The sequence below is a fragment of the Planococcus citri genome, chromosome 2 (assembly GCF_950023065.1).
Source record: "Planococcus citri chromosome 2, ihPlaCitr1.1, whole genome shotgun sequence".
Taxonomy (NCBI): Eukaryota; Metazoa; Arthropoda; class Insecta; order Hemiptera; family Pseudococcidae; genus Planococcus; species Planococcus citri.
The window spans coordinates 59461290-59485034 of NC_088678.1; the positions used below are offsets into that span (position 1 = coordinate 59461290).

The following is a 23745-nucleotide window of genomic DNA, read 5'->3' on the forward strand; positions in this document are numbered from 1 at the left end:
ATTTTCAGATCATTTCCACGTCAATTTCGTCGGACTGATATCTCAACGTTAAAAATTTGGCCGAAGTTGAAACCGACTTTTTGAAGCAGAAATCAGAAACCATGCCTGCGCCAAAAACAATGTTTATGGTGCATGCAGCCAAACGCAGGTAAACTGGCGCATGCGCAGAAGGTTTTCTGAATACCTCGGTAAATATCAGACATCAGTCATCAGTGTTCATTTATGATGTATAGTCGACGAGTGTTTTCACATGATTATTCTAACTGCATTTTATCGGTTTGTATTGCACATAATTTTCAATAATTTTTGCATCGAATTAGCTTTTATTCATCTTTGCTGTTGATTTTACCCAACATAAACAATGCCCGTAACGACAACTTGATGTAATTTTTTACATCATACTGAAATGAAAAAATGTTCCACAACATGGTGTAAAAAATTAGGTACATCTTACATCACAACTACGATATTGTAACCTTGAAATTTTTTTTCCAGTATTGATGTAAAAAAATACATCAAGTTGTGAAAACATTTTTAAAAAACGTTCGATGTATTTTTTTTTACATTATGCAGTTGTCGTTTGAGGGTTAGGAAATTTTGTCTCTATCACCGTACAAATTTCAGAATGTGCATTTTGAATTTTTACTTCATTTTCGTCAAGTTTCGTATAATTTTTTTTTGCTGATTTCATCAAAATTTTCAATAATTTTGCATAGGTGATTATTTTGAGAGTTATAATTATTTTAGTATTATTTTATCAACTTTATCAATAGTGTGATTTTAAGCAGTTTTTTTTCAGCTTTACAGATGGCTTCCTGAATTCAAAACTTTTTGATGCCTTTTTAATTGAAAATATCGCAAAGCAGAAGGCGCATCCTGTATATTTCGATATCGCAGATTTTGAAGATAATGCAATGAGTTCCATATACCTATAGGTAAGTTCATTTGTTGAAAAATTTGGTTTGAATTTTAAGAACTAAGTAATGAACAAACGTGAGTAATCTAGCTTGCATGGACTTTGAGAAAACAAAATTTCATGAAAATCCATTCTGCCTATTTGCACTTGCCATATATCAATGTGGCATCTGCTTTACAACCCATCAATCTTCCGATGAAAAGTTGTCCCCAAAAAGTTATCTTTATTTGATAGTGCAAGTATATAGGTAAAGGTATATACTTTGCACAACTGATTCAAAAGTCAGAACTCATTAGTTTCCCATACAACAGAGATAGAGAAAGATTTACATTTACCCATTACTTATCTGAAAATTCGCAGTGATACAGCACGTTATAAAAAATCTCTTGTTTTCATTTTTTTTCTAGCTTCTTACATTTTTCAAAACGACTAAAAGCCCAACAGTGAACGGTGAATGTAACCAGTAGAAAAACAAATTCTAGGAAATTTCATGAATGAAGCTATTATACAATGCACTCTGTATACCTACTTCTTTGAGATCTTCTTCAGTACCTCATTCCGTTATCTCGCTCTACGAGCATCGTCCAAATTATAACAATACCATTTGACTTTTTTATTGGACCCATCACGTATCTAAAGCATTCAAATGCTACTCGTTTCGAGGAAAAAAATACTCCAAAACTCTCTATCTTTACAGTTCACACCTCCCGTTTTTTTCTTTTTTTTTTTGAAAAGTCTCGACCATGTATTTAGATAATACGAGTAGATGATTTCAAATTGACCACCTTTACGTTTGTTTTTTCATACTTGATTTTGCATAAAATTCGCCAATACTGTATACCCAAAATGCTAATATGGACATGGAGCCTGTAGTCTTCTACTGAGTCATATTGCGGCCGACACCGCACACGTTTAGAAATCTCCGAGGTTATTACTCCCTTCTTAAACCAAGGCCAATGTTTAAAAATCTCGAAATAGCTAGTCTTTTATGTGGTACAAGTGCTGACAAAAGAAACATAGGCTCAGGATCAGGTATACAAAGCCTGGTTGGTCGCCTGGTCTTCAGCATTTCCTAGAATTATCTTTCACGTTAGAAATTCCGAAATGGAAATATCTGCTTCGCTAATGAGTTTTTTGATCTTGCTTCGTCCATTTTTTTTCTCTTCTCAGTAATTATGCATGCGAAGAGCACGCAGAGGATATGTATAGGACTGTTGAATAGCTTGCGAATCCTTTAAATCAGTCCGACAACGACGAAAAAAATCCATCTTTTAGAAAGTTTCGATCCAGGTCCAGAGTTCATCGCACGATGGACAAAGAGAGCACATTTTTCACTACTGACTCGTTGCTGTATCCTTTAGTACAACAATAGATCCTTTTTATTGGTTCTAGTGAAATGAAAAGAACACGCAGAAACATAAAACACGTTTGGCTACTTGTTCCCATGACCATGTTGACTTCCTTCAACAATCTGGCACCATACGTTTGTCAATATAATAAAAATAATAAACATGTTCGAGAAAAGGTTTCAAGGCGGTTGTCGTAAATTAAGTAGGTTAAAATAATAGGTACTTGTGTTTTTAGGCTCATAAAAATACAGGCTAAATTTAACTTTTGATTTTTAAAAGGGTTAACGATGATTTTAAAATAAAATTGGATTATTTTTTCGATGATTGAAATTTGAAGTAGATTAGAGTTTTGATAGGTAGCTGGTATAGTTAGAATAGGTAACAAATATCTTACCACTTTCTGAAGTTCGAATGATCGAAAAAGTGTTCAAATTTTGACATAACATCCGTAATTTCCATAATTGTGTAATCTTGAGCACGTTTCGCTTTTAATTTCTGAGATAAATGAAAATTTTTCGTAAAAAGAACTTCATTGCAGCTCTCTAACCTCTTCGCTTTCCCTATATTTCTATCTTATAATAGCATTACTATAATAACCAGAAATATGCTATAGCATGGAAAAAATGAATTTATTCGATAGGAAACCATGGTAAAATACCTTAAGGACTACGCAGAACCGGAAATTGTACCAAAAGGACAGACCTGGACCATGTAAAAGTATTATTAACGCCTACTTTCGTTTTGACACATGTAATCCATCAAAATATAGATGGGTTATTTTTGAGTCTGGCACCGCGTCATGTCGGTGTGCAAAAGAGACCATGTTTTCGAACACGAATTCAAAACATTTCTTACAAAGTAGCACCCTTTCATATTGTATCGTTTGTATAAATCATCACCAAATGGCAAATACCGCGGGTGCGAATTGTAAAATTTTAATGAGCCGCACTGGATGGTCATATTGAATACACGATTTATCACCTGTTATAATCGTATTATTAAGGCATTGATTTTTGTATCGTCAATACGTAGTCGAACTCGAATTTGTATTAAGGGGTAAAATATGGTAAATACCAGAACAGGGTAATCCCATTAGGCTATCCGGCTACGTACACGTATCCTTTCTTCAAACATGAAAAGATGATTTTCAGTATTACAACGTCACTACACGATAAATATTCGGTAGCTGGAGTCCTATATACTATAATGCATCTGCAATAATTTCGAACAAAGAATTAACACACACAGACGGACGCCGGTCATCCGTAATGGCGTCCAGCGCTCTTCACGATGATGAAGCAAAGGCGAAAAAAAAAGATTACCAGAGCCTCTAAAATATTCCCATCTTGTATACAGCACAGCTCTCTTCCTTCGTCCCTCTTCTCTTCCCCTTATCATAGTACATATTCTTATAGCCCCGATATAATGTAGGATTGTAGGTGTATTCGGCATCCAGATAAACTGTAGGGGTTATTGAGTGGAACGAAACGAACGGCAACATTCGCTAATTATTATCTTTTTTTCGTTCTTTTGATAGGGGGACTGTTGATCCGACTGGACGAAAATTAATTTACTGCTGTCTTTTCACTCTTCTTTCAGAAAGAGCCGAAATGGGCGAAAAATCAATTGATTATTTTTCTCCCTCTCAAACGAGTTTTAAGCCTTTTTAAGTAAAACCGTTGGCGCTGGTGAATGGGTTTCGAATGGTTAGGTAATTGAGGGTTACCTTTTGTCGATTCGACCAGGAAATGAGAAGAAATCAAAGTCGATGTTGTAAATCGAGGTGTGTGTTTACTGCTTACCTGTACCATGGGCTTGACTAAAAATGTAATGTTGCTAGGTACCTACTCAAGTACTCATACTCGATATACGTACATATAAATGCATTCCATGAAAATTTCAAAATGCCATGTACTGATTGGTCGATATTATTTATTGAGCTTTTTGAGTGTCTGATACAACATTATAATAAATATGAACACGTTTCATCAGAATTTCAAAATCCAAAGTTCTGACTGGTCGGAAATGATTATGGAACTGTTCGAGGCTCTTTTTACAACTTTCTGAACAGATTTCGTCAAAATTTTAAAATGTAGCGTTTTGATTGGTCGAAAATGATTATTGAACTGTTCGAGACTATTTTTTTACAACTTTTTGAACATATTTGGCCGAAGTGTCAAAAAGCTGCGTTTTGATTGGCTGAAAAATTATTATTGAGCTGATTTAGATTCTTTTACAATTTATTTAATGCATTTCATCAAAGTTACAAAATTCCGCGTTCTGATTGGTCGAAATTGATTATTGAGCTTATTGAGTGTATGATACAACATTATAAACACATTTCTGTAGTATTTCAAAATTCAAAGTTCTGATCGGTCGAAAATGATTATTGAACTGTTCGAGGCTCTTTTTACAATTTTTTGAACATATTTTGCCAAAGTAACAAAAATCTGCGTTTTGATTGGTTGTAAAAATTATTAATGAGCTGATTTAGATTCTTTTACAGTTTTTTATTACACTTCGTCAAAGTTTCAAAATTCCTCTTCCTGATTGGTCGAAATTGATTATTGAACTTTTTGAGTGGATGATACAACATTATAAACATATTTCACCAGTATTTCAAAATCCAAAGTTCTGATTGGTCGAAATTGATTATTGGGCTTTTTCGGTCCTTGATACAACATAATGACCGCATTTCAACAGTAGGTATTTCAAAATCCCATGTTGATAGTCTAAAGTAATTATTGACCTGATTGAGGTTCTTTCAAAACTTTCTGAACAGATTTCGTCAATGTTTCAATAGCAGCGTTTTGATTGGTCGAAATTCGAAAATGATTATTGAAGTATTCGAGGCTCTTTTTTTACAACTTTTTGAACACATTTTGTCAAAATTTCAAAAATCGTGTGCGTTTTGATTGGTTGAAAAAATTATAATTAAGCTGATTTAAATTCCTTTACAATTTTTTAATGCATTTCATAAAATTTTCAAAATATCATGTTCCGATTGGTCGAAAAAGGTTATTGACTTGATGAGGTTCCTGCAAAACGTTTTGAACAGATTTCATCAATGTTTCAAAATGCAACGTTTTGATTGGTCCAAATTGATTATTGAACTATACGAGGCTCTTTTTACCACTTTTTGAACAAATTTTGTCTAAGTTTCAAATTGCTGTGTTTTGATTGGTCGAAATTGATTATCGATCTTTTTCAGTCCTTGATACAACATTATGAACGCATTTCATCAGTATTTCAAAATTCAATGTTCTGATTGGTCGAAAATAATTATTGAACTGTTCAAGACTCTTTTTACAACTTTTTGAACATATTTTGTCAAAGTTTCAACAGGCGCGTTTTGATTGGTTGAAATATAATTATAATTATGCTGATTTGAATTCTTTTACAATTTTGTAACGCATTTCATCAACGTTTCAAAGTTCCGCGTTCTGATTGGTCGAAATTGATTATTGAGCTTTTTCAGTTCTTGATACAACATTATGAACGCATTTCAACACTAGGTATTTCGAAATCCTATCTTTTGATTAGTCGAAAATAAGTATTGACCTGATTGAGGTTCTTTCAAAACTTTCTGAACAGATTTCGTCAAAAGTTTCGAAATGTAGCGTTTTGATTGGTCGAAAATGATATTGAACTGTTCGAGGCTCTATTTTTACAACTTTTTGAATACATTTTGTTAATGTTTCAAAAGGTGCGTTTTGATTGGTATAGAAAACATTATTATTAAGCTGATTTATAGATTCTTTTAGAATTTTTTAATGCATTTCATCAAAATTTAAAAATGCTATGTTCTGATTGGTCGATATTAATATATTGACCTGATTGAGGTTACAATTTTTTAAATACATTTCATCAAAGTTTTAATATTCCACGTTCTGATTGGTCGAAATTGATTATTGAGCTTTTTGAGTGGATGATATGTACAACTACAACATTATTGATTATAAGCACGTTTCATCAGTATTTCCGAATCCAAAGTTCTGATTGGTCGAAAATTATTATTGAACTGTTCGAGGCTCTTTTTACCACTCTTTGAACACATTTTTTCAAAGATTCAAAAAGCTACGTTTTGATTGGTTGAAAATATTACTACATATTATTAAGCAGATGATTTAGATTCTTTTACATTTTTTATTACACTTCATCAAAGTTTCAAAATCCTGTGTTCTGATTGGTCGAAATTGATTATTAAGCTTTTTGAGTGTCTGATACATTATAAACACATTTTATCAGTACCTATTTCAAAATCCAAAATTCTGATTGGTCAAAAAGGATCATTGAACTGTTCGACGCTCTCTTTACAACTTTTGAACATATTTTGCCAAATTTTCACACAGCTGCGTTTTGATTGGTTGAAAAATTATTATAAAGCTGATTTAGATTTTTTTACAATTTCTTAACGCATTTTATCAAAGTTTAAAATTCCACGTTCTGATTGCTCGAAATTGATTATTGATCTTTTTAGTCCTTGATACATACGAGGGGCATCTCAAAAGTAAGTTTCGTCATTTTTTTTCTCCGGAACTACTGGACCAAACTGGATGAAATTTTGGGGATATCTAAGTTTTGAGTTGCTGGTTACACTGTAATTTTTTCAAGTCTGTATGTTGGAGTTAAAGCTCTTTAATACAAGTATGGAAATAGATTATACTCTTAAGAAAGTCATAGCATTTTACGTATGTGTTACGTACTGCGCATGGCAGGTTGGTGTCGTCACGCGGTGGTGGTGGGTGGAGCAACCAATGGGGTGCAACGTTGTACGTGAACAGCTGATTTGATGCTTGCTCGCGCACTGCGCAGTACGTAAAACTTACGTAAAATCCTATGACTTTCTTAAGAGTATAATCTATTTCCATACTTGTATTAAAGAGCTTTAGTTGGAGTGATCGCGTGCAATTGGTTCTCAAACATGGAGGTACTCTTTTAAACCCATGTTGGCTCAAAGTACCCTTACGAGATACGTTATCCAACGTCTACCGGCAAAAATTTGGTTCAAATTCACGTGGAAATGTGTCTAGTCTATAGACCTAACGTCATGAATGTCCAAATGGTGCGTTGATGAAAGAAATATTCCTCAAGCGTATCGCGTATGCCTTGAGTGTTGTCAAATGACATGAGATTGTCGTTGAGGCGGCCTTTTCACGACAAATGACGAATTTTCTGAAGCGTAGGTTCATTGTGACAATTCTACCAAAGATTTCCTCCATAAACGCGTCATTTGGCCATTCATAATGTTAGGTCTACACATTAGACGCATTTCCTCGTGAATTCGAACCAAATTTTTGTCGGTAGACCTTGGATAACGTATCTCGTAAGGGTACTTTGAGCCAACATGGGTTTAAAAGCGTACCTCATGTTTGAGAACCAATTGCACGCGATCACTCCAACATACAGACTTGAAAAAATTACAGTGTAACCAGCAACTCAAAACTTAGATATCCCCAAAATTTCATCCAGTTTGGTCCAGTAGTTCCGGAGAAAAAAAATGACGAAACTTACTTTTGAGATGCCCCTCGTACAACATTATGAACGCATTTTCATCAGTATTTCAAAATCCTATACTTATTCTGATAGGTCTAAAATGATAATTGTCCTGATTAAGGTTATTCTTTCAAAACTTTCTGAACGGATTTCGTCAAAGTTTGAAAATGTAGCGTTTTGATTGGTTGAGAAAATTATCATTAAGCTTATTTAAATTCTTTTACAATTTTTTAATGCATTTCATCAAAGTTTCAAAATTCCGCGTTCTGATTTGTCGAAATTGATTATTGAGCTTTTTGAGTGGATGATACAACGTTAGGTATACTTATACACATTTCCATCAGTATTTCAAAATCTAAAGTTCTGATTGGTCAAAAATGATTATGGAACCGTTCGAGGCTCTTTTTACCACTTTTTGAACACATTTTTTCAAAGTTTCGAAAATCTGCGCTTTGATTGGTTGAAAAAATTATTATTGAGCTGATTTAGATTCTTTTACAATTTTTAATGCATTTCAACGAAGTTTCAAAATTCTGCGTTCTGATTGGTCGAAAAAGATTATCGACTTGATGAAGTTCCTGCAAAACGTTTTGAACAGATTTCATCAAAGTTTCAAAATGCAACGTTATGATTGGTCCAAAATGATTATTGAACTGTTCGATGCTCTTTCTACAGCTATTTGAACACATTTTGTCAAAGTTTCAAAATTCCGCGTTCTGAGTGTTCGAAATTGATTATTGAGCTTTTTGAGTGGATGATGATACAACAGTCAGTAACGAACGACGCATCCCATGAAAATTTCATAATGCCATGTTTTGATTGGACGAAAAAAATTATAGACCTGATTGAGGTTCTTTCAAAACTTTTTGAACAGATTTCGTCAAATTTTCAAAATGTAGCGTTTTGATTGGTCGAAAATGATTAAGTATTGAACTGTTCGAGGCTCTTTTTCTATTCACGTTTTGCAATTTCATCTTTTAAAATTAAATCACTTTTTCGATTTCAATTTCAAATTACCACAAATCACATTGAAAAAAACTATACAAATGACAAGAAAAATAAAATAAGCACCTTTTAATTTTTTTTTCATTCCTAACCAGTTTTTTTCTAAAAATTTTTCGTTATTTTCGTTTTTTGATAGGTACCTATCTTTTGAATTCTGAAATACTTTTTTTATTCGCAAGAAAATTAGGTACCTACCTAACTTATTTATAGTTTTTCATAATTTAGCTCATCGATTTTGATCTTGACCTAATCTATTGATGAGGAAGAATAAAACAATGATGAATCCTCTCCACATTGAAGGTACTCATAAGTGAGTTGGGAACCTACTATACTTACCTAACAAGATGAAAATCCTCTAGCTAGATCTTCACCAAATTTTTCATATAGTTACTCGATAATTTTCAATCCAATTTTACTTCTACGCCATATGCTTGACCATCATCCAAATATGTAATTTAAAACCCATATGTTACACCAAAACACGAGTGTTAATAGTTAATACGCGAAACGCCAAACACTCTGGGAGATGCGATGGTAATAAACGGCACGCGAGAATCTGCAGGCGCAGGTAATTTATCATCGACAAAGGTTCGCGCGGACCAGAGACAATCGAAAACATCAAAAAAGGCGCCTCTAACGGATCAGGTAGCCCCGGTTTGGTAAAATTTCCAACATGTTGCACCAAAAATTGCCTCAGTGTTGGTAAAGCGAGGGGTAACGGCTTTTCGAGCGAATCGAACACCGGTAGCGCAGAAATGGTGTGTCGGTCTTTGGGTTCCTTGGTTCATATTCGTAATACGGGGTACATGTTATAAAATATTACATCCTTTAGGGAAAGGATGACGCGTAGCCTCGTAGGCGGGATTTGGATAGGATACGCTTAAGATGAAAATTATGTTAGTGCAGTAAATCAAAGGATGCGGCCTAACCTTTTGTGCACGGTCAGTACCAGTGAGTACGTGCTTTATACGACTGTTAAGAGTTGAAGAAAAAAATACTGTTCAGTTACGTTTCGAATTTCTCCTTTCGTAGCAGGTGGTCTGTGCAAATGAAACGATTCCTCGAAAAACCTCCAAAAACTCTCGCTAAAGGTTGCTAACCTCGGTTCGACGTTGAAAATTAAACAATAAGCAAAATACGTGGTTTATCGCACAAAGGCATCTCGCATTTGAATATGCAAACTTTTGTGTGCGAATCAGTTGACTTTGAAAAGAAGACAAAAAACGCTCGTTTATATGCAACAATGCACTCTCTATCAAAAGAAAACCGAGTTCCCAGAACTCGCCGAAAAAACAACTAGGTACCTATCGATTATAATTGATGCGAAATTTCGTTTCGCATCGTCGTAGAGATTGTGAAAGTACTTCATCTATTTATGCAGATGTGTGCTGTCGATGATATTTACCTACTTTTTATCTATGTACTTACGTCCGAAAAAAACATACATTCGACCTTTTGGATTGATAAAAAAGGATTTCGTTATCTTGACAAATTGTAGGTAACTCAAAGCTCAAGTCAAGATAGTAGAGAAAAGTCCTGAGTTGAATTATCGTTCTTTGCTTCCGGTAAAGAGATGACTTCAGACTTCACCCAATAAGTACCTACCCGGTAAACACACCGAACGCGAATCGCCGGCGGAAATCGCGGTCGCGAAAATCGCGTTCGATTCGCCGGCGAATAGAAGGCAGAAATCGCAGTGAAATAAATGAAAAATCTCGTTGCAAAAATCGTAGGCGTATCGCGGGCGAATAGACGGCGGAAATCGCAGTGAAAAAAATGAAAAAACTCGTTGCGAAAATCGTAGGCGTATCGCCGGCGGATTCAGCAGTGATATTTTCAACGCGATACTCGCGTTCTATCCGCCGGCGAATCGAACGCGACAATCGCGCTGAAAAAATTTGAAAAAAACACTGCTGAATCCGCCGGCGATACGCCTACGAATTTCGCAACGATCTTTTTAATTTTTTTCAGCGCGATTTCCGCGGTCTATTCGTCGGCGAATAGAAGGCGACTTTAGTAGAGTTCTTTTACAATATTTTTCATGCGATTTTCGCATTTGTTTCGCGTTCAATCGAGTGAGCATTCAGATGTTCTTACGCAAGCATGCAATAACGAGCAGAATGTTGTGTTTTTTTTAATCTTTTCGTTCGTGTTTATTTCAAATTGGTTTTCTGGTGTTGAATTTTGATTAATTTTTTTGGAGTGATAACGAACAATTTTTTTTCGTGGTGTGTACATAGAATAAATTTTTCGGCGATGAGTCAGATTGGAATTTTTTTATGATTATTTCTAATGAATTTTTTTTTAGCAATTTTTGACACTTTTTTGTGATTTTTAAAATAAATTTTTCACTGTATTGATTCAAATTTAATTTTTTTATTCAGCTTGGAATTTTTCATGGTGATTTTGAACTGTTTTTGATGATTTCAAATGGATTTTGTATGGTGACTTAGAATAATTATTCTAAATCTCCATAATTCAATTTTTGTGTTTTTGGTTATTTTAATAAATTACAATTGACGTTGTTGCATTCTTGTGTGAAGTGATTTACCCAAGTATAGGTACTTCATCGTTTTTTCTTTTGTTATTTCCTAGTTTGTCTTCCTACATCAGAATCAGAAAGCATTCTTCACTTAATTTACTCGTTATTTATTTTGTTTTCTTGATTTTTAATTATGTAAACAAGTAAATTACTCGTAAAATTAATTGAAGAATACGTTCTGATTCTAATGTGGGAGAAGAAACTAGGAAAAAACCAAAGCAAAACATCATTGCGATTATCGCCTTCGAATCGCCTTCGAATCGCGTTCTGATATCGCTGCGATTTCCGCCGACGAATCGCCTTCGAATCGCGTTCTATTTCAACAGCGATATCGCTGCGATTCCCGCCGGCGTATCGCCTTCGGATTCCGCTGCGGAAAAAGCGGACATTTTCGCCGGCGATTCGAACGCGATTCCCGCCGGCGATACGCCGGCTGCCAATACGATGATCGCCTTCTATTCGCTGGCGTATCGCGTACTATGTGTTTACCGGGTACTTACTACTTACGTAGTCGGAATAAATTCGAAATTATGAAGGAGATGTAAGAGTAAGTAAAATCTTACCTACTCGGAAACGAGTTACGACATCGAATAATAATGTGCGAAAAATTATCCTAGCTACTAACCGCGAAATTATTCAAAATAATCTCCACTTATGACTATCCGGTGTCTTCTGCATCGAATCAAATTCAGTACTGTGTTGCTTTTATATACTCTCATAGGTATATTCGATTTGTAAATGTAAACACAACTCAAGATTGAAAGTTGAGTACAAACATGGAAGTCGAGGTAGATTTTCTATTAACAATATGGCTACATTTCAGCATCGAACCCTTCTATACCCATTACATTTTACAATGCAATAAAGGAACCATTTTAGGGTGGTTCAAAGGGGTAACAAGTCTAATTACAAGAATGCTTTTAGAAGCTATTGTCATGAATTCCTCTCTGTATGAGTGTGAACACTTGTCCCTCGGGTTTGGTAGGACGTTCACCTTTTCCAGGAATGAAACTGTTTTCGCCTAGTAAAATGGAGTCGGTTTGGTTGACGTTAACGATTCTGGTCAACTGTCGTCGCCAAGAAAGCAGACAATTGTTGGAAATACATACGAGAAACGACTTAAAATAAGTAATGATCTTTCTTTTTTGAATTGCCTTCAGACGCCGAAAGAACTTCAAAGAACTACTCCCTTGGATTTTGGAATGTTTTTGTTATCCTGCAGCGTTTTGTTTCATCGTGTAAAAAATGTATTCGAACAGTTCTTGAAAATTCAAATGAAAGAAAACGTAAAATAAAAAGTTACTTACATGACCATTGACCAACGATGATAGGACGATGAATAAGTAGCTTATCGATTAAATTGAAGGAGTAAGATTTGGTTGGAATTCCGGTTATAACTTCGCGAACTGTTGACGTATGCTCGACACTTCGGTAGGTCTACGATCGCGCAAAATAACGTCAAACCTGAAAACTGCAAAGAAAGCAATGCATGCCGTAGAATAAGAAGCAAATTTTATTTTACTCTGCAGTTATCATGGCCGTAATTAATCTAGGCAACATACCATGAAGCTCATTTTGTTATGCAATATGGAGTATAAATATTTTCTGCTGCCTATGAGAATGAACTAGGGTAAAGTCGCCAGTAGTTGAACAGATTTTTGATACTTTTTGATAAAAAACAATCTATAGCTCAAGTTGATATTTTTTTGAAAACTTTGGTAAGTACATCTAAAAGAACACAGTTTTCCTTACATTTTGATTTGTGTTTCACATTCGTAAGTGGATTTTTGAGATTTTTATGATCATTTCAAAAAGTGTCCAAAAAACCCCAGTAATTGACACGACATTCCAATAATTGACACCCCAGTAGTTGACAAAGTATTTTACAATTTTCATCCAAAAATTTTCAACATTTTGAGGTTGTTATTATACCATTTGAAAGCTAATGCGATACACTTTCTTTCTAACTGCTTTTGATTGAATCAGAATCACATTTTCAAGAATGTGAAAAATTCCAATAATTTACGCCATATAAATAGATGTAATTTCTAATTCACTTTACAGCACTTATAGCTTCTTGAATATTCATCTCGTACTTTAATCAGACTATTTTGAATAAATCGGTAAAATACTGGTGAAAAAACATTAGAAAATACATCTTTTTATATGGTGTCAATTATTGGAATTTTTCATTTTTTAGCGCCTGTAATTGACACCCGGCTTATAGAGCATGAAAATGTGATTATGAATCAATTAAAAGTAGTTAGAAAGAAAGTGTATCTCATTAGCTTTCAAATGGTATAATAACCATCTCAAAATGTTCAAAATTGTTGGATATAGAAAAATAATTGTAAAACACTTACCATTAAAATTCAGCAAAAAAAATTCGCAAAATTTTCGTGGTGAAAATAAAAGTTGATAAAACGCAAAAAGTATGACTGATAATCATCACCTAACTCACGGCCAATAATAAGCGAGGTATGAATTAATTTTTAGTGCAATCAGTGTTTTCAATAATCACACAGGGACACCAAAATGGCGATTTTTGTGACGTAAGTGTCAACTACTGGATCATGTCAACTACTGGTGACTTTACCTTACTCGAATTCACTCCAATTTGAACGAGACCGAGTTACGTAGATTGTCAATGTATGTTCCAATAAAACCCTGTCATCAAAATTTTAGGAGCTCAAATTATTGTTCACTCTTGGATTCTAGGTGAGTTCTCAAATTTTTAAACAATTCGGTAGGAACGTGTAGGTATTTTTTTTTTTTTTTTAACCAAACGAATTAATAAAAATCTGAAAAAATTACCCATGTTTCAACCTTTTGATGTTTTTAAAAATTTGTATTCTTCCAAGTCTTTGTAGCGTTTTCAATATCGAACTTTACCATTTGAAAAATAATGCACCTACGCCTACTCACAAGAGAGTTAGGTATAGGTATCCCAACTGGCAGAAAAGTTTTGAAACCGGACGCAACTAAATCAGAAGACTATGCAGAAATTACGCCACCAGCCATTCAGATGCTAAAATGCATTTTTCTATTTTAGGTGAATTCTTGAAAATCGAAAAACTAAAAAAAAAAACATACCTGACCCAGAAAGTTGAAATTTGGTAGAAACCCATACCTACCCCAGAAAAGATAAGGCCAATATCGTGACCATTCATTGATTTAAAGTCGATGTACTATTTCTATAGGTACTAATCGCTTGTTTTTTCGATGAGACGATGATTGAGTAAATTTTGAGTATAATGTATAGGTACCGAGTAGGCTAATTATATCTAAAATCTCATCTTCGTGTTCTTTTTTTGTTTTGTTTTTTTTTTAAATTTGTAATTCGTAAGCTTAATTTGAAAAAAAAATAGTTATCTGTACACATAAGTGTAAGCATGTTGAATGTATTCCATTTGATATTAATCACGCGCACGCCTAATTGTAGGTGATAACTGATAACTAACTAATACCGCCTAACTTCATTTTTATCGTTTTTATCATCATTCTATTTTCAGGTTTCAACGGACTTACATTTTCATAAAACTTCGCCTCATGTTCAAACGTATGCTAGTGCGTAAATAATAGGAAATTTATTGTGAGTGAATTACAGAAAGTACTTCAAGACTTTCTCCTTATAATCTCACTGCAGGTGAATACAGTCAGGACAGGACTGATGTCGAATAGTTTAAAACTAATTTTTAATCCTACAAATACTTTTTGATTATTCTCAGTTGCTCGAGAAATGATTTCGGTTTTTTTGTGATCGTGTTTTAGTAATTTTATGATGTGTGTTGGTTTTTATTTTCATTTTTAAACCGGTTTAAATAACTTTTTAAAGTTTAATGAAATATGATAAGTAATGTTGAGTAATTTATGTGCTTGATAAAATTTTAAAATTGACAATGAAGTCCTTTTACGTGGGAATATGGCGCAAAGCGTCACAATTATTCAAGTCATCACCATCAAGTATGTATTTTGATTTTTAATTTACCTAATAATTCATTTGGCAGAAAAAAAGTAAAAATTTAGCATGATCAGAACATTTGGCGTTGAAGTAATTAATGTTGAAAATTAAAACTTGTGAAAAAATTCAAAAGTCGAATTTGTTCTGCCAAGGCGTGTTTCATTCTTTGTAAAGAATTTGCTATTTTGTATTTTTTGTGTAGAGTAAAAAAAATCCACAAAAGATTGTCAGTTAAAGTGGATCAGAGAGGGGTAGATTGATATAAGTATGGTAGTAGGCAGTAGGTAACTAATTACTCGTAGTAATTATTGTATTTTTAAGGCTTGGAAAATTATTTAGGCAAATTACACATTAACTCAAGGTGCCAAGGAGTTACTTAATTCTGTAATTTTTCAAATTCTTACTTTCTTGCTTCAAAATGCCGGTGATGTGATGTGATGTGAACTGGTGAACTTCCCATTCCCATTCCCATTCCCCATGCATTCCCCTGACCCCTGCCTTCGTAGATTGTGATCTACTTGTACTCCTATTGGCTACTTCCATCTTTTCAACGTGTTTTGGTTTCTTATCTTCTCTTATCAAAGCAAACATTTAAAAAAAGTGAAAATGACCAGTTTCATTTCTTTTTTCAGAACAATAATGAAAAATTGAAAATAAACGTGAATAAATCGCGTGTGAAATTGATAACTTTCGTTACTTGGTAAATTCAGCTTTTTTCCAAATCCCCTAACAATATTGAAAATGTTGATTATAATGAATAAAATGGAAATGAAGAGTTCCCAAGTTTACGGTGAGATTGGTGAATTATGTACGTACCTAGTCATTAAAAAAAACGCTCGTTGAATATTCTATTTCAATCCGGTCCCACAGTCCAAGACAAAAACTGCTAGCAGAATTTTTATATCGTGTCGTATCGCTAGGTCACGCAGGTATTTATGCTCCTGAAATATCTCAACAATTTCAAGTTCTGTATGCTTAGATTGCAAGATTGAACATGGATTTTTACGATAAAATAATCGATAATATCTACTCGTTATCAAGTTATGTTTGCAATATGCTACCTTTTGTTTCGTCCAATTCCCTACCGTAAATTGATTCGTCGTTGATTGGATAGGTTGGTCTCGGCGATGGCTGTGAATAACTCTTTACTTTGAAATGCTATTCTCGCTTCCAGCTGAGTTGAATATATGTCGTTTTTAGTCGCTGAAGTAAAATTTAAATTTCTTGAGTAATTTTCGCTCTATGTCGAGCACCCATTTTTGTGCAACGACAGAAAACCTGCTGATGAATTGATCCAGGTATTATTCCTAGAATTGGATGGTTCCTTCCTGTTTTATTGTTATCGTTCGCCGTCGCATACGCATCTCCTGTTATGAAATGTAAAGTGATGAAACTGGTTTAGTCTTATTTAATTCTTTGAACAAAGCAGTTGAAAAATCTTCGAAGATTGTTATTCATAAACAAGAATATAACTCTTTACTGCCGTGTCTACTTCGTATCCTCATTTGATAAGAAATACTATGAGTATGAATCCAAGGATCCGTTAATCATTAATCATTACAAACACAAATTCTATCTTTTTGCTTCAGGTATGGATGACGATCGTGAACCTGAAATCGATCCTGCTTTAAATCAACATTTACAACAAACGATGAACGAAGAGTTGAACAAATATGGAAAAAAATTGGACGATTCGCTTGAAAATTTACTTTCCCGAATGAAACCCGCAGACGACTTATTTTCATCTCATGGCGACTGTAAATCTATCGAATTCTCGACAGCCAGACGTAAAGAATTCGTTGAAAAAGTGAAGAATATCAGAGAAATTATTCAAAACGAATTTCGTGGCGATTTGGCTAAATTGATCGCTTCGAAATATTCGAACAACGCCAATTGTTTCCAGAAAGAGCAATCCGGTGACTCTATTGATGAAATAACACACTTGTTCAAACAATTGAAACTCTCTTCTGATTCAATGGAAATCGATCGTGAAACTTATTCCGATGTGATCGATTTGTTTGAAAATTTAAATATATCCGGTAAGGAATCTAATGCGGATATTATCGATTTATTGAAAAGATTATCCTTGTCCAACATCGAATCGCTAGATCGAGATGACTTTTCTGATTCAAAAACCGACGAATGTGGAACTGTAGGTGATTTTGACGCCATGGATTATAATTCAGGCGGTGATGAAATGATTAACGGTGAGAGAAAAATTGATGTAGAAATACACGATTTACTCGTCGAAGAGAAATATTCATCAAATAATGATTCTGGGTTCTATGAAGGCGTAAGTTTAACCGACGTTGATTCGTTGATAAAAGAGAAGCTGCCATTTTTACCTGGCACACATTCTGATTCTGTTTCCGAAAAGAGCTTGGACGTGGTTCAATCCGATTTATTAGTTGAAGAGAAATCTCCATCATCACCAGATATCGATTCTATTGCCGAAGAAAGCGTGGTATTGGTTGAACCGAATTTATCAGTTGAAAAGATATCTTCATCGCCAGATACCGATTCTGTTATCCTAGGGAGAACGCTTTTGGACGAATCAGATAATATATTAGTTGGAAGCGAATTTTCATCATCAGATGCTGATTCTGTATCCGGAGAGAGCTCAATTTTGGATTGGCCTGATTTCCTCGTAAATAGCCGACGTTTTTTTCCCGAGGATGAAGGCTTCATTAAATTTTCGTGCAATTGTTGTTCCGAAACGTTGGCTACAGATCGAAAAAGTAGGTATATTGATTGCGTTAGATTTTAATGCGCAAGTACCTACCTAATCTGAAAAAGCTGTTTTTTTTTGCAGATGCTGCTATCGCATTTACTAATTTCATGGTGGACAAGCGACTGATTACGAATGAAAGTCGTCTATCGGAGCGAGAATTAGATTCAATTTATGCCATATATGAAATCGAGACTAATCCTGAAGTTTCCATTTCGGACCAGGTTTTGACCATTTTGCAGACCATTGGTATCGTTAAGAAAAAGCCTTCGCCTATTGATGAAAACAATAAGAATGTGGAATTTGAAGAAACTTTTTTCCTTGATCGAAGTCATGGTACGATTTAGAAATTTTATCCGAGTCATCCATCGGTCTCCAATTTTAATTGTTTTTATTTCACAGGTTTACAAGTTCGTTCTGATGAATCGGAAACTAGAAGCAAAGTTCTGCGAGCTCTGAATCCCGATTATGTTAACAGAGCAGCCATGTTTCGATGTTCTGTTTGTAAGAATTGTTTTCTCACTAAGGAAGAACTCGACGATCATAATATCTCCGAAATTCATATTCTCAAAACTCTTCATGATCGAAACAGGTACTTATCGCAAGTGTTATAATTTCACTTTTCAGTGTAAAATCACCTAGCGCGCGCATAAATTGAATATCGTAATGCATTTTATATAGGAGTTGGTTCCTGAAAGACGTTGATTATTTGAAAATCAGCGGAATACCGAATCGAAAACTGAGTCTTGATGAAACTGGAAATGCCGAAATCTCGCTTGTGAACGTAGCCAAAGATGGAGAAAAAATTACCATTTGGCGTATTTTTGAGTTGGTTCATTTCGGTGGCTCGGTGAAAATGGAGTATGGGTCGAATTATTGTTTGGAGAAAGGTAAATAGTAATTTTTTTTAAAATAATTGATCAATAAACATATTTTTCAAGATGTTCTTCAATCTTGCTTTTAAATTCGTGTTAACAGGAGAATCCTTCAAAATTAGAATGAAAGCCAAATTTACGAGTATTCTTTTCAATGAAACGGCGTATCCAATTGTTTTAAAAGTATCCCTTAATGACGCCAGCAAATGCAATTACATATTGATTGAACCAGTAAGTTGATTTTTCTGTACAACTAGATGAACCGATTCTGCTCTAATCTCTAATAATTTTCCAGCGTTTCAAAGCGGTCAAGAGCAGTAAAAGAATAAATTGTGCGCTTACAAACCTGAAGAATTGCAAACCTCATTCGAAAACGAGCCCTGAAAATGATGAACGATGCATTACTGCTGAGTCAGTTAAACCAAGTCGAAATATGATTACGGATGCATTTCGTGCTTTTCATTCGAATAGGAGAAACGTTGCGATGGATAATTTGAGAGTGAAAAGGGATATACCTAAACTCGACGCACAGAAAAATGAAACAAAATCAGCGAGTATTTCCGAGCACGAAGGGGTACTCCATGCTCCCCGAATTGCTAGGTTAGTTCTTGTTTTATTGGTCTACATAGTGTAGGTGAAAATGCAAGTCCCCCTCGAAACATCTTTTTGAAATATGCTATTTGATTTGTTTGAAAAATAATCGCAATCTAGAATTGTGATGACGAATGGTACTCCTGATTTCTCTAACATCTGCAAATCCTATTACACGTGTGTTCGAATAATAGATATTCATGTTTGAATTTAATTACCTATTCTATTTATTTTAAACAGTATTTTTAAAATACATTTCAATATTTTTTGTTAGGGCGTCAAAAGTTCCAAAGTTGGCCTTGCCTGAGAACTACATACCAAAATTTTTGCAAACATTGTTGAAGGTTGATTTCAATACAGCTAATATCAGCTTGTCATCTACTGAAGAAGAGTCACTCAGAAATATTAAGTAAATACGTATTATTTAACGTTGTGACGTTCGTGTCTCTCCTTTCCCATTCGCGTAAATTTTCTAATTTTATGTAACCTTTTTTTTTTTTTTAGGAAGTTGATCTTTGAGGATGGTACTCTGAAATTACGATCTAGACAGTCCCTCACCGAACATAATTATATTGAGCGACTTCACTACGAAATGTGGATCGAAGAATATCAATCTTTGAAAGAAATGCGTCCGTATGCTCGAACAGACGTCAGTTTTCTGACTGATAAATTGTCGGAAAATTTGATTGGAATCATCGTAAGACTCTCATCCACTTCTCTAGGTCTTTGTTTTTCCTCTTACAAACAGCATTGATGATTAGCGCTAAATGTTTTTGCAGCTAACGAATCTCTTCGAAGGAAGACCTTCGCTTTTGAAAGGTGATTTTGCAATCGTAAAATCGAAATCGACAAGCTTCCTTCAGGGTTTTAAAAGGTTTGAAGGTAGCGTTCAGCTGGTCGAGAAAAATGCTGTCTACGTTCGAGTTAATCATGAAACGTGAGCTACCTACATTGTCATAATGAGTTTTATTGTCTTATTTTTTAATATTTTTGAACTGTGTGTATGATTTGCGCAGATTTTACTCGGAGGAATGCTGGGTGCATAAGGCTGATGTAGAATTTAGATTTAATCGCACTCCATTGAGAATGGGGCATTCAGTTTTAGAGAGTCTTCCTGGATTCAGATGGCAGAGGTCACTGTTCCCTAAATCGTTTGATGAGAAACCTAAAAATATCCAGTTGAGGTAATGCACTAATTCTGAACTCGAGAAGAATTTATTTTCTTTATTTTACCTCACATTATTTCCCGTAGGCCATTTTTCAATCAATCGATAGCGGAAAACGATCTTCAGGTTCGAGCTATTACTAACATAGTTCAAAACAGAGCTTATCCGGCGCCTTATATCTTGTTCGGACCTCCTGGAACTGGTAAAACTGCCACACTTGTCGAAGCGATAGCTCAAGTACGATATGATTATGTTATTTTCGATTTCGAGTAACTTATCTTTGAGGTTCTGGATTTTGCAAATCGATAAAAAATTTATTGAATATGTACCTTTATATTTTTAGGTCTGGAGTACGATAGAAAAAAGCCGAATTTGCGTGTTTGCTTCATCAAATTCAGCTGTCGATGTGATAGCAAAGCGTCTATTACAATATATACCGTTATCGGATTTAATTCGGATTTACAGTTTGTCTCGTAACGATGCCGACTTCGTTTCGGAATTACAAGGTTGCTGCAATTACGACTCTAGAACAAAAGAGGTATTTTTTCCCTGTTTCAACGAGTTAAAACGCAAAAGAATCGTCGTTATGACACCCGTCGCTGCTGGAAGGTTTGTTCCATGAATTTGATTTATATTTTAACGGTCTAAATATGAAAAAAAGAGAAATTATTTTTTTTTAACATGTTGAGTATGTTTTAGGTACATTTTATGTGGCGTCTGCAATTTTGATTATATATTTATTGACGAAGCTGCACACGCTTTGGAAGTTGATGTTTTGATTCCTATCCGAGCTTTTTTGCATAACACTTCGAGCAGTTTGGTTTTAGCCGGAGATACTAAACAGCTCGGACCAGTGGTCAGGTCACGCTATGCGTCTGACTTGGGATACGGTCAGTTCTATAAATTATATTTTTTTGTAACTTGATGTAATTTTGAGAAAAAAGATTTGATTTACTGTCAAACGTTGGTTCTAAATATTAAAGTCAATTCGTGGAGAAGTACCTAATTTTAAATATTGACATATATTTTTTTTTAGGAATGTCGCTGATGGAAAGGTTGATGACAACATGTAACCTTTACAAAAAAGACCCAGTCAGCGGACAGTACAACTCCAAAGTTATCACGAAGCTGTTAATTAATTATCGATCTCATGAAGCTATTCTGCGTATTCCGAACCAACAATTTTACGAAAACGAATTGATAGTAAGTTCGTACGTTTTTATACCTAAATTGTTCAACTACGTTTATTCTGATGATTTGTTTTGTTTTATTTTCAATTAGGCAAAAGGTTCGGAAAAATTGATTTCTAGTATGTCCCAATGGGATAAATTACCAAAGAAAGGATTTCCAATAATTTTTCATAGCGTCAAGGGACTGGAAAAACGTGAAGATAATTCTCCAAGGTTGAAAAATTCATTTAGGAAATCCAACCACGTAAATTTCAGTTTTATTTTTTCTAATATTTAAATACCTAAGTATTTTACTTTTGCAGTTATTTTAATTTGGAAGAAGTCGACGTTGTGGAAGATTACGTGTCCAAATTGTTCGATTCGAAAAACCTAAAATTCGATGAAAGTGATGTAGGAGTAATCTCACCTTATAGAAAACAGGTAGGCTACACTAAAATGTTCAAAAAAATATATTGTGTTAATTACTAATTAAAGAATAGGTACTACGAAATTCATTTTTGCTCACTTCTTGTATCTTTTATTACATAGGTTCAAAAAATAAGACAACGATTGTTCCGATCGTGGACCAAAATTAACATAGCCAGCGTCGAAGAATTTCAGGGTCAAGAAAGGAAAATAATCATCATGTCGACTGTTCGATCTCGACATGAATTGCTAGCTACCGATTATAAATACGGTTTAGGTTTTTTGAAAAACGAAAAAGTAAGTCACACCTGCTTACATTCAATTTTGTATTTATTTTTCGAGAAAAGCTTTCTTTTGACTTGATATTGAATTTGGTGTTATAGAGATTCAATGTTGCCATCACAAGAGCAATATCTCTTCTTATTGTGATCGGCAATCCCGATATACTTCAATGTGATCCGAACTGGAGAGCGTTTCTGAAGTTTTGTAAGGACAATTCTGCTTTCATTGGTGAACCAGCTAGTGGTTCTCTTCCGGATTTGATCCCAATATGAACTACGATTTATGAATACGTCTAAACGGATTTCAAATCTAATCGAATCAGTTATTATTGACGTAAATTTTATTGTATGTATTGTGATTGAGCGATCTCGTCTTATCGAAATTTCTGTGTGATTTAATGAATAAGAGTTTATATAGGTATATTTTTTTGTTCGTGATTAGTTGTGCTTGTAATGCTTTCATATTACAAAAAATAAGGTTTTTATATTGTAGTTTTATTATTATTTTTTATTTTATTAGGTATTTTTATAATTGTGTACCAGTGTACCTACCTATGTTTAATTTACCTTTTTTTGTTTTGCTCGGGAGTTGAAAATATATTTTTTTTGTTTTTGAACCATTTTTTTAAATACTCAGTAAATCTGTGACGACTATTGTAATTCTTCGGTTCATCAATTTTTAATTTTTTTAGTAATTTTAGGATGGTGAAGTAACGATTTAGCTTTCCCATTTCGAAAGCAAAGTTCTGCCGACTGAAGAGTTCACACAATATTACAGTTAAATACATACTTTCAAAATGAACCTGATGTTTTTTATTTTTCAATTCATAAAATTGAATTGAACGAAACTTACATATATTGATTCGTTGAATTAAATAACTTTTCGAAGTGTAAACTGAAGCCTAGGATATATCTTTTTAGACCTCAAGTTAAACTGTTCAGTATGGTAAAGTTGTACTGTACTTCAAGGCTTCGCTATGCAATCCATTTATACCTCGCTTATAGTGACGCATCAAGTGTTTCATCATGTTGAATCATTCAAAATTTAAATTCAGTTGATCGATCCTGAATTCCTGATTTTATTTCTGATACTCATACTGATGATTCTGAATTTCCAATTTTTATTTTCACAACTCTGGTCTCTACGTCTCTACCTACCTATCGCAAACTGCCGAAACTTGCCAAAATTGACAAAATGTAAAATTATTGAAAAATTCTCAAAATTGAAGAAAATTTTAAA

The 23745-nt window shown here is 34.2% G+C and overlaps 2 protein-coding genes across 4 annotated transcripts in view; one reads left to right on the forward strand and one right to left on the reverse strand.

Moving 5' to 3' along the window:
• The window catches only part of LOC135836787 (protein krueppel-like), a 31237-nt gene extending 17809 nt beyond the window's left edge, over window positions 1-13428 (reverse strand). Inside the window, exons 1-2 of the mRNA XM_065351825.1 lie at window positions 12871-13428; window positions 12616-12779 (exon numbers count right to left, since the gene is read on the reverse strand). The gene's annotated coding sequence lies outside the window, so the exon portion shown is untranslated. The remainder of the gene's footprint in view (window positions 1-12615; window positions 12780-12870) is intronic.
• A 1239-nt stretch (window positions 13429-14667) lies between these two features.
• LOC135836764 (uncharacterized) lies at window positions 14668-23122 on the forward strand. 3 transcript variants are annotated; one of them, XM_065351781.1, is made up of 20 exons: window positions 14668-14746; window positions 14821-15271; window positions 16859-18007; window positions 18082-18333; window positions 18400-18589; window positions 18679-18887; window positions 18976-19103; window positions 19168-19472; window positions 19738-19872; window positions 19968-20160; window positions 20243-20400; window positions 20480-20647; window positions 20716-20866; window positions 20973-21238; window positions 21329-21519; window positions 21666-21832; window positions 21911-22032; window positions 22122-22239; window positions 22348-22521; window positions 22608-23122. In XM_065351781.1, the coding sequence occupies exons 2-20, from the start codon at window positions 15208-15210 to the stop codon at window positions 22776-22778; spliced, it is 4311 nt and encodes a 1436-aa protein (XP_065207853.1). In that variant the 5' UTR covers window positions 14668-14746; window positions 14821-15207; the 3' UTR covers window positions 22779-23122. The 3 variants fall into 3 exon arrangements, with proteins under 3 accessions (XP_065207853.1, XP_065207852.1, XP_065207854.1); XM_065351780.1 differs by lacking the exons at window positions 14668-14746; window positions 14821-15271 and adding an exon at window positions 15901-16077; XM_065351782.1 differs by lacking the exons at window positions 14668-14746; window positions 14821-15271 and adding an exon at window positions 15902-16059.
• The last annotated feature ends 623 nt before the right edge of the window (window positions 23123-23745 follow it).

Excerpts from the sequence above, each read along its gene's own strand:
- LOC135836764 (XM_065351780.1), top strand. The coding sequence starts at position 16,011 with ATGTTGATTATAATGAATAAAATGGAAATGAAGAGTTCCCAAGTTTAC. Across the intron at positions 19,873-19,967 it reads GAGTCACTCAGAAATATTAA|GAAGTTGATCTTTGAGGATG; the intron begins GTAAATACGTAT and ends TTTTTTTTTTAG. Across the intron at positions 22,240-22,347 it reads TCTCACCTTATAGAAAACAG|GTTCAAAAAATAAGACAACG; the intron begins GTAGGCTACACT and ends TTTATTACATAG.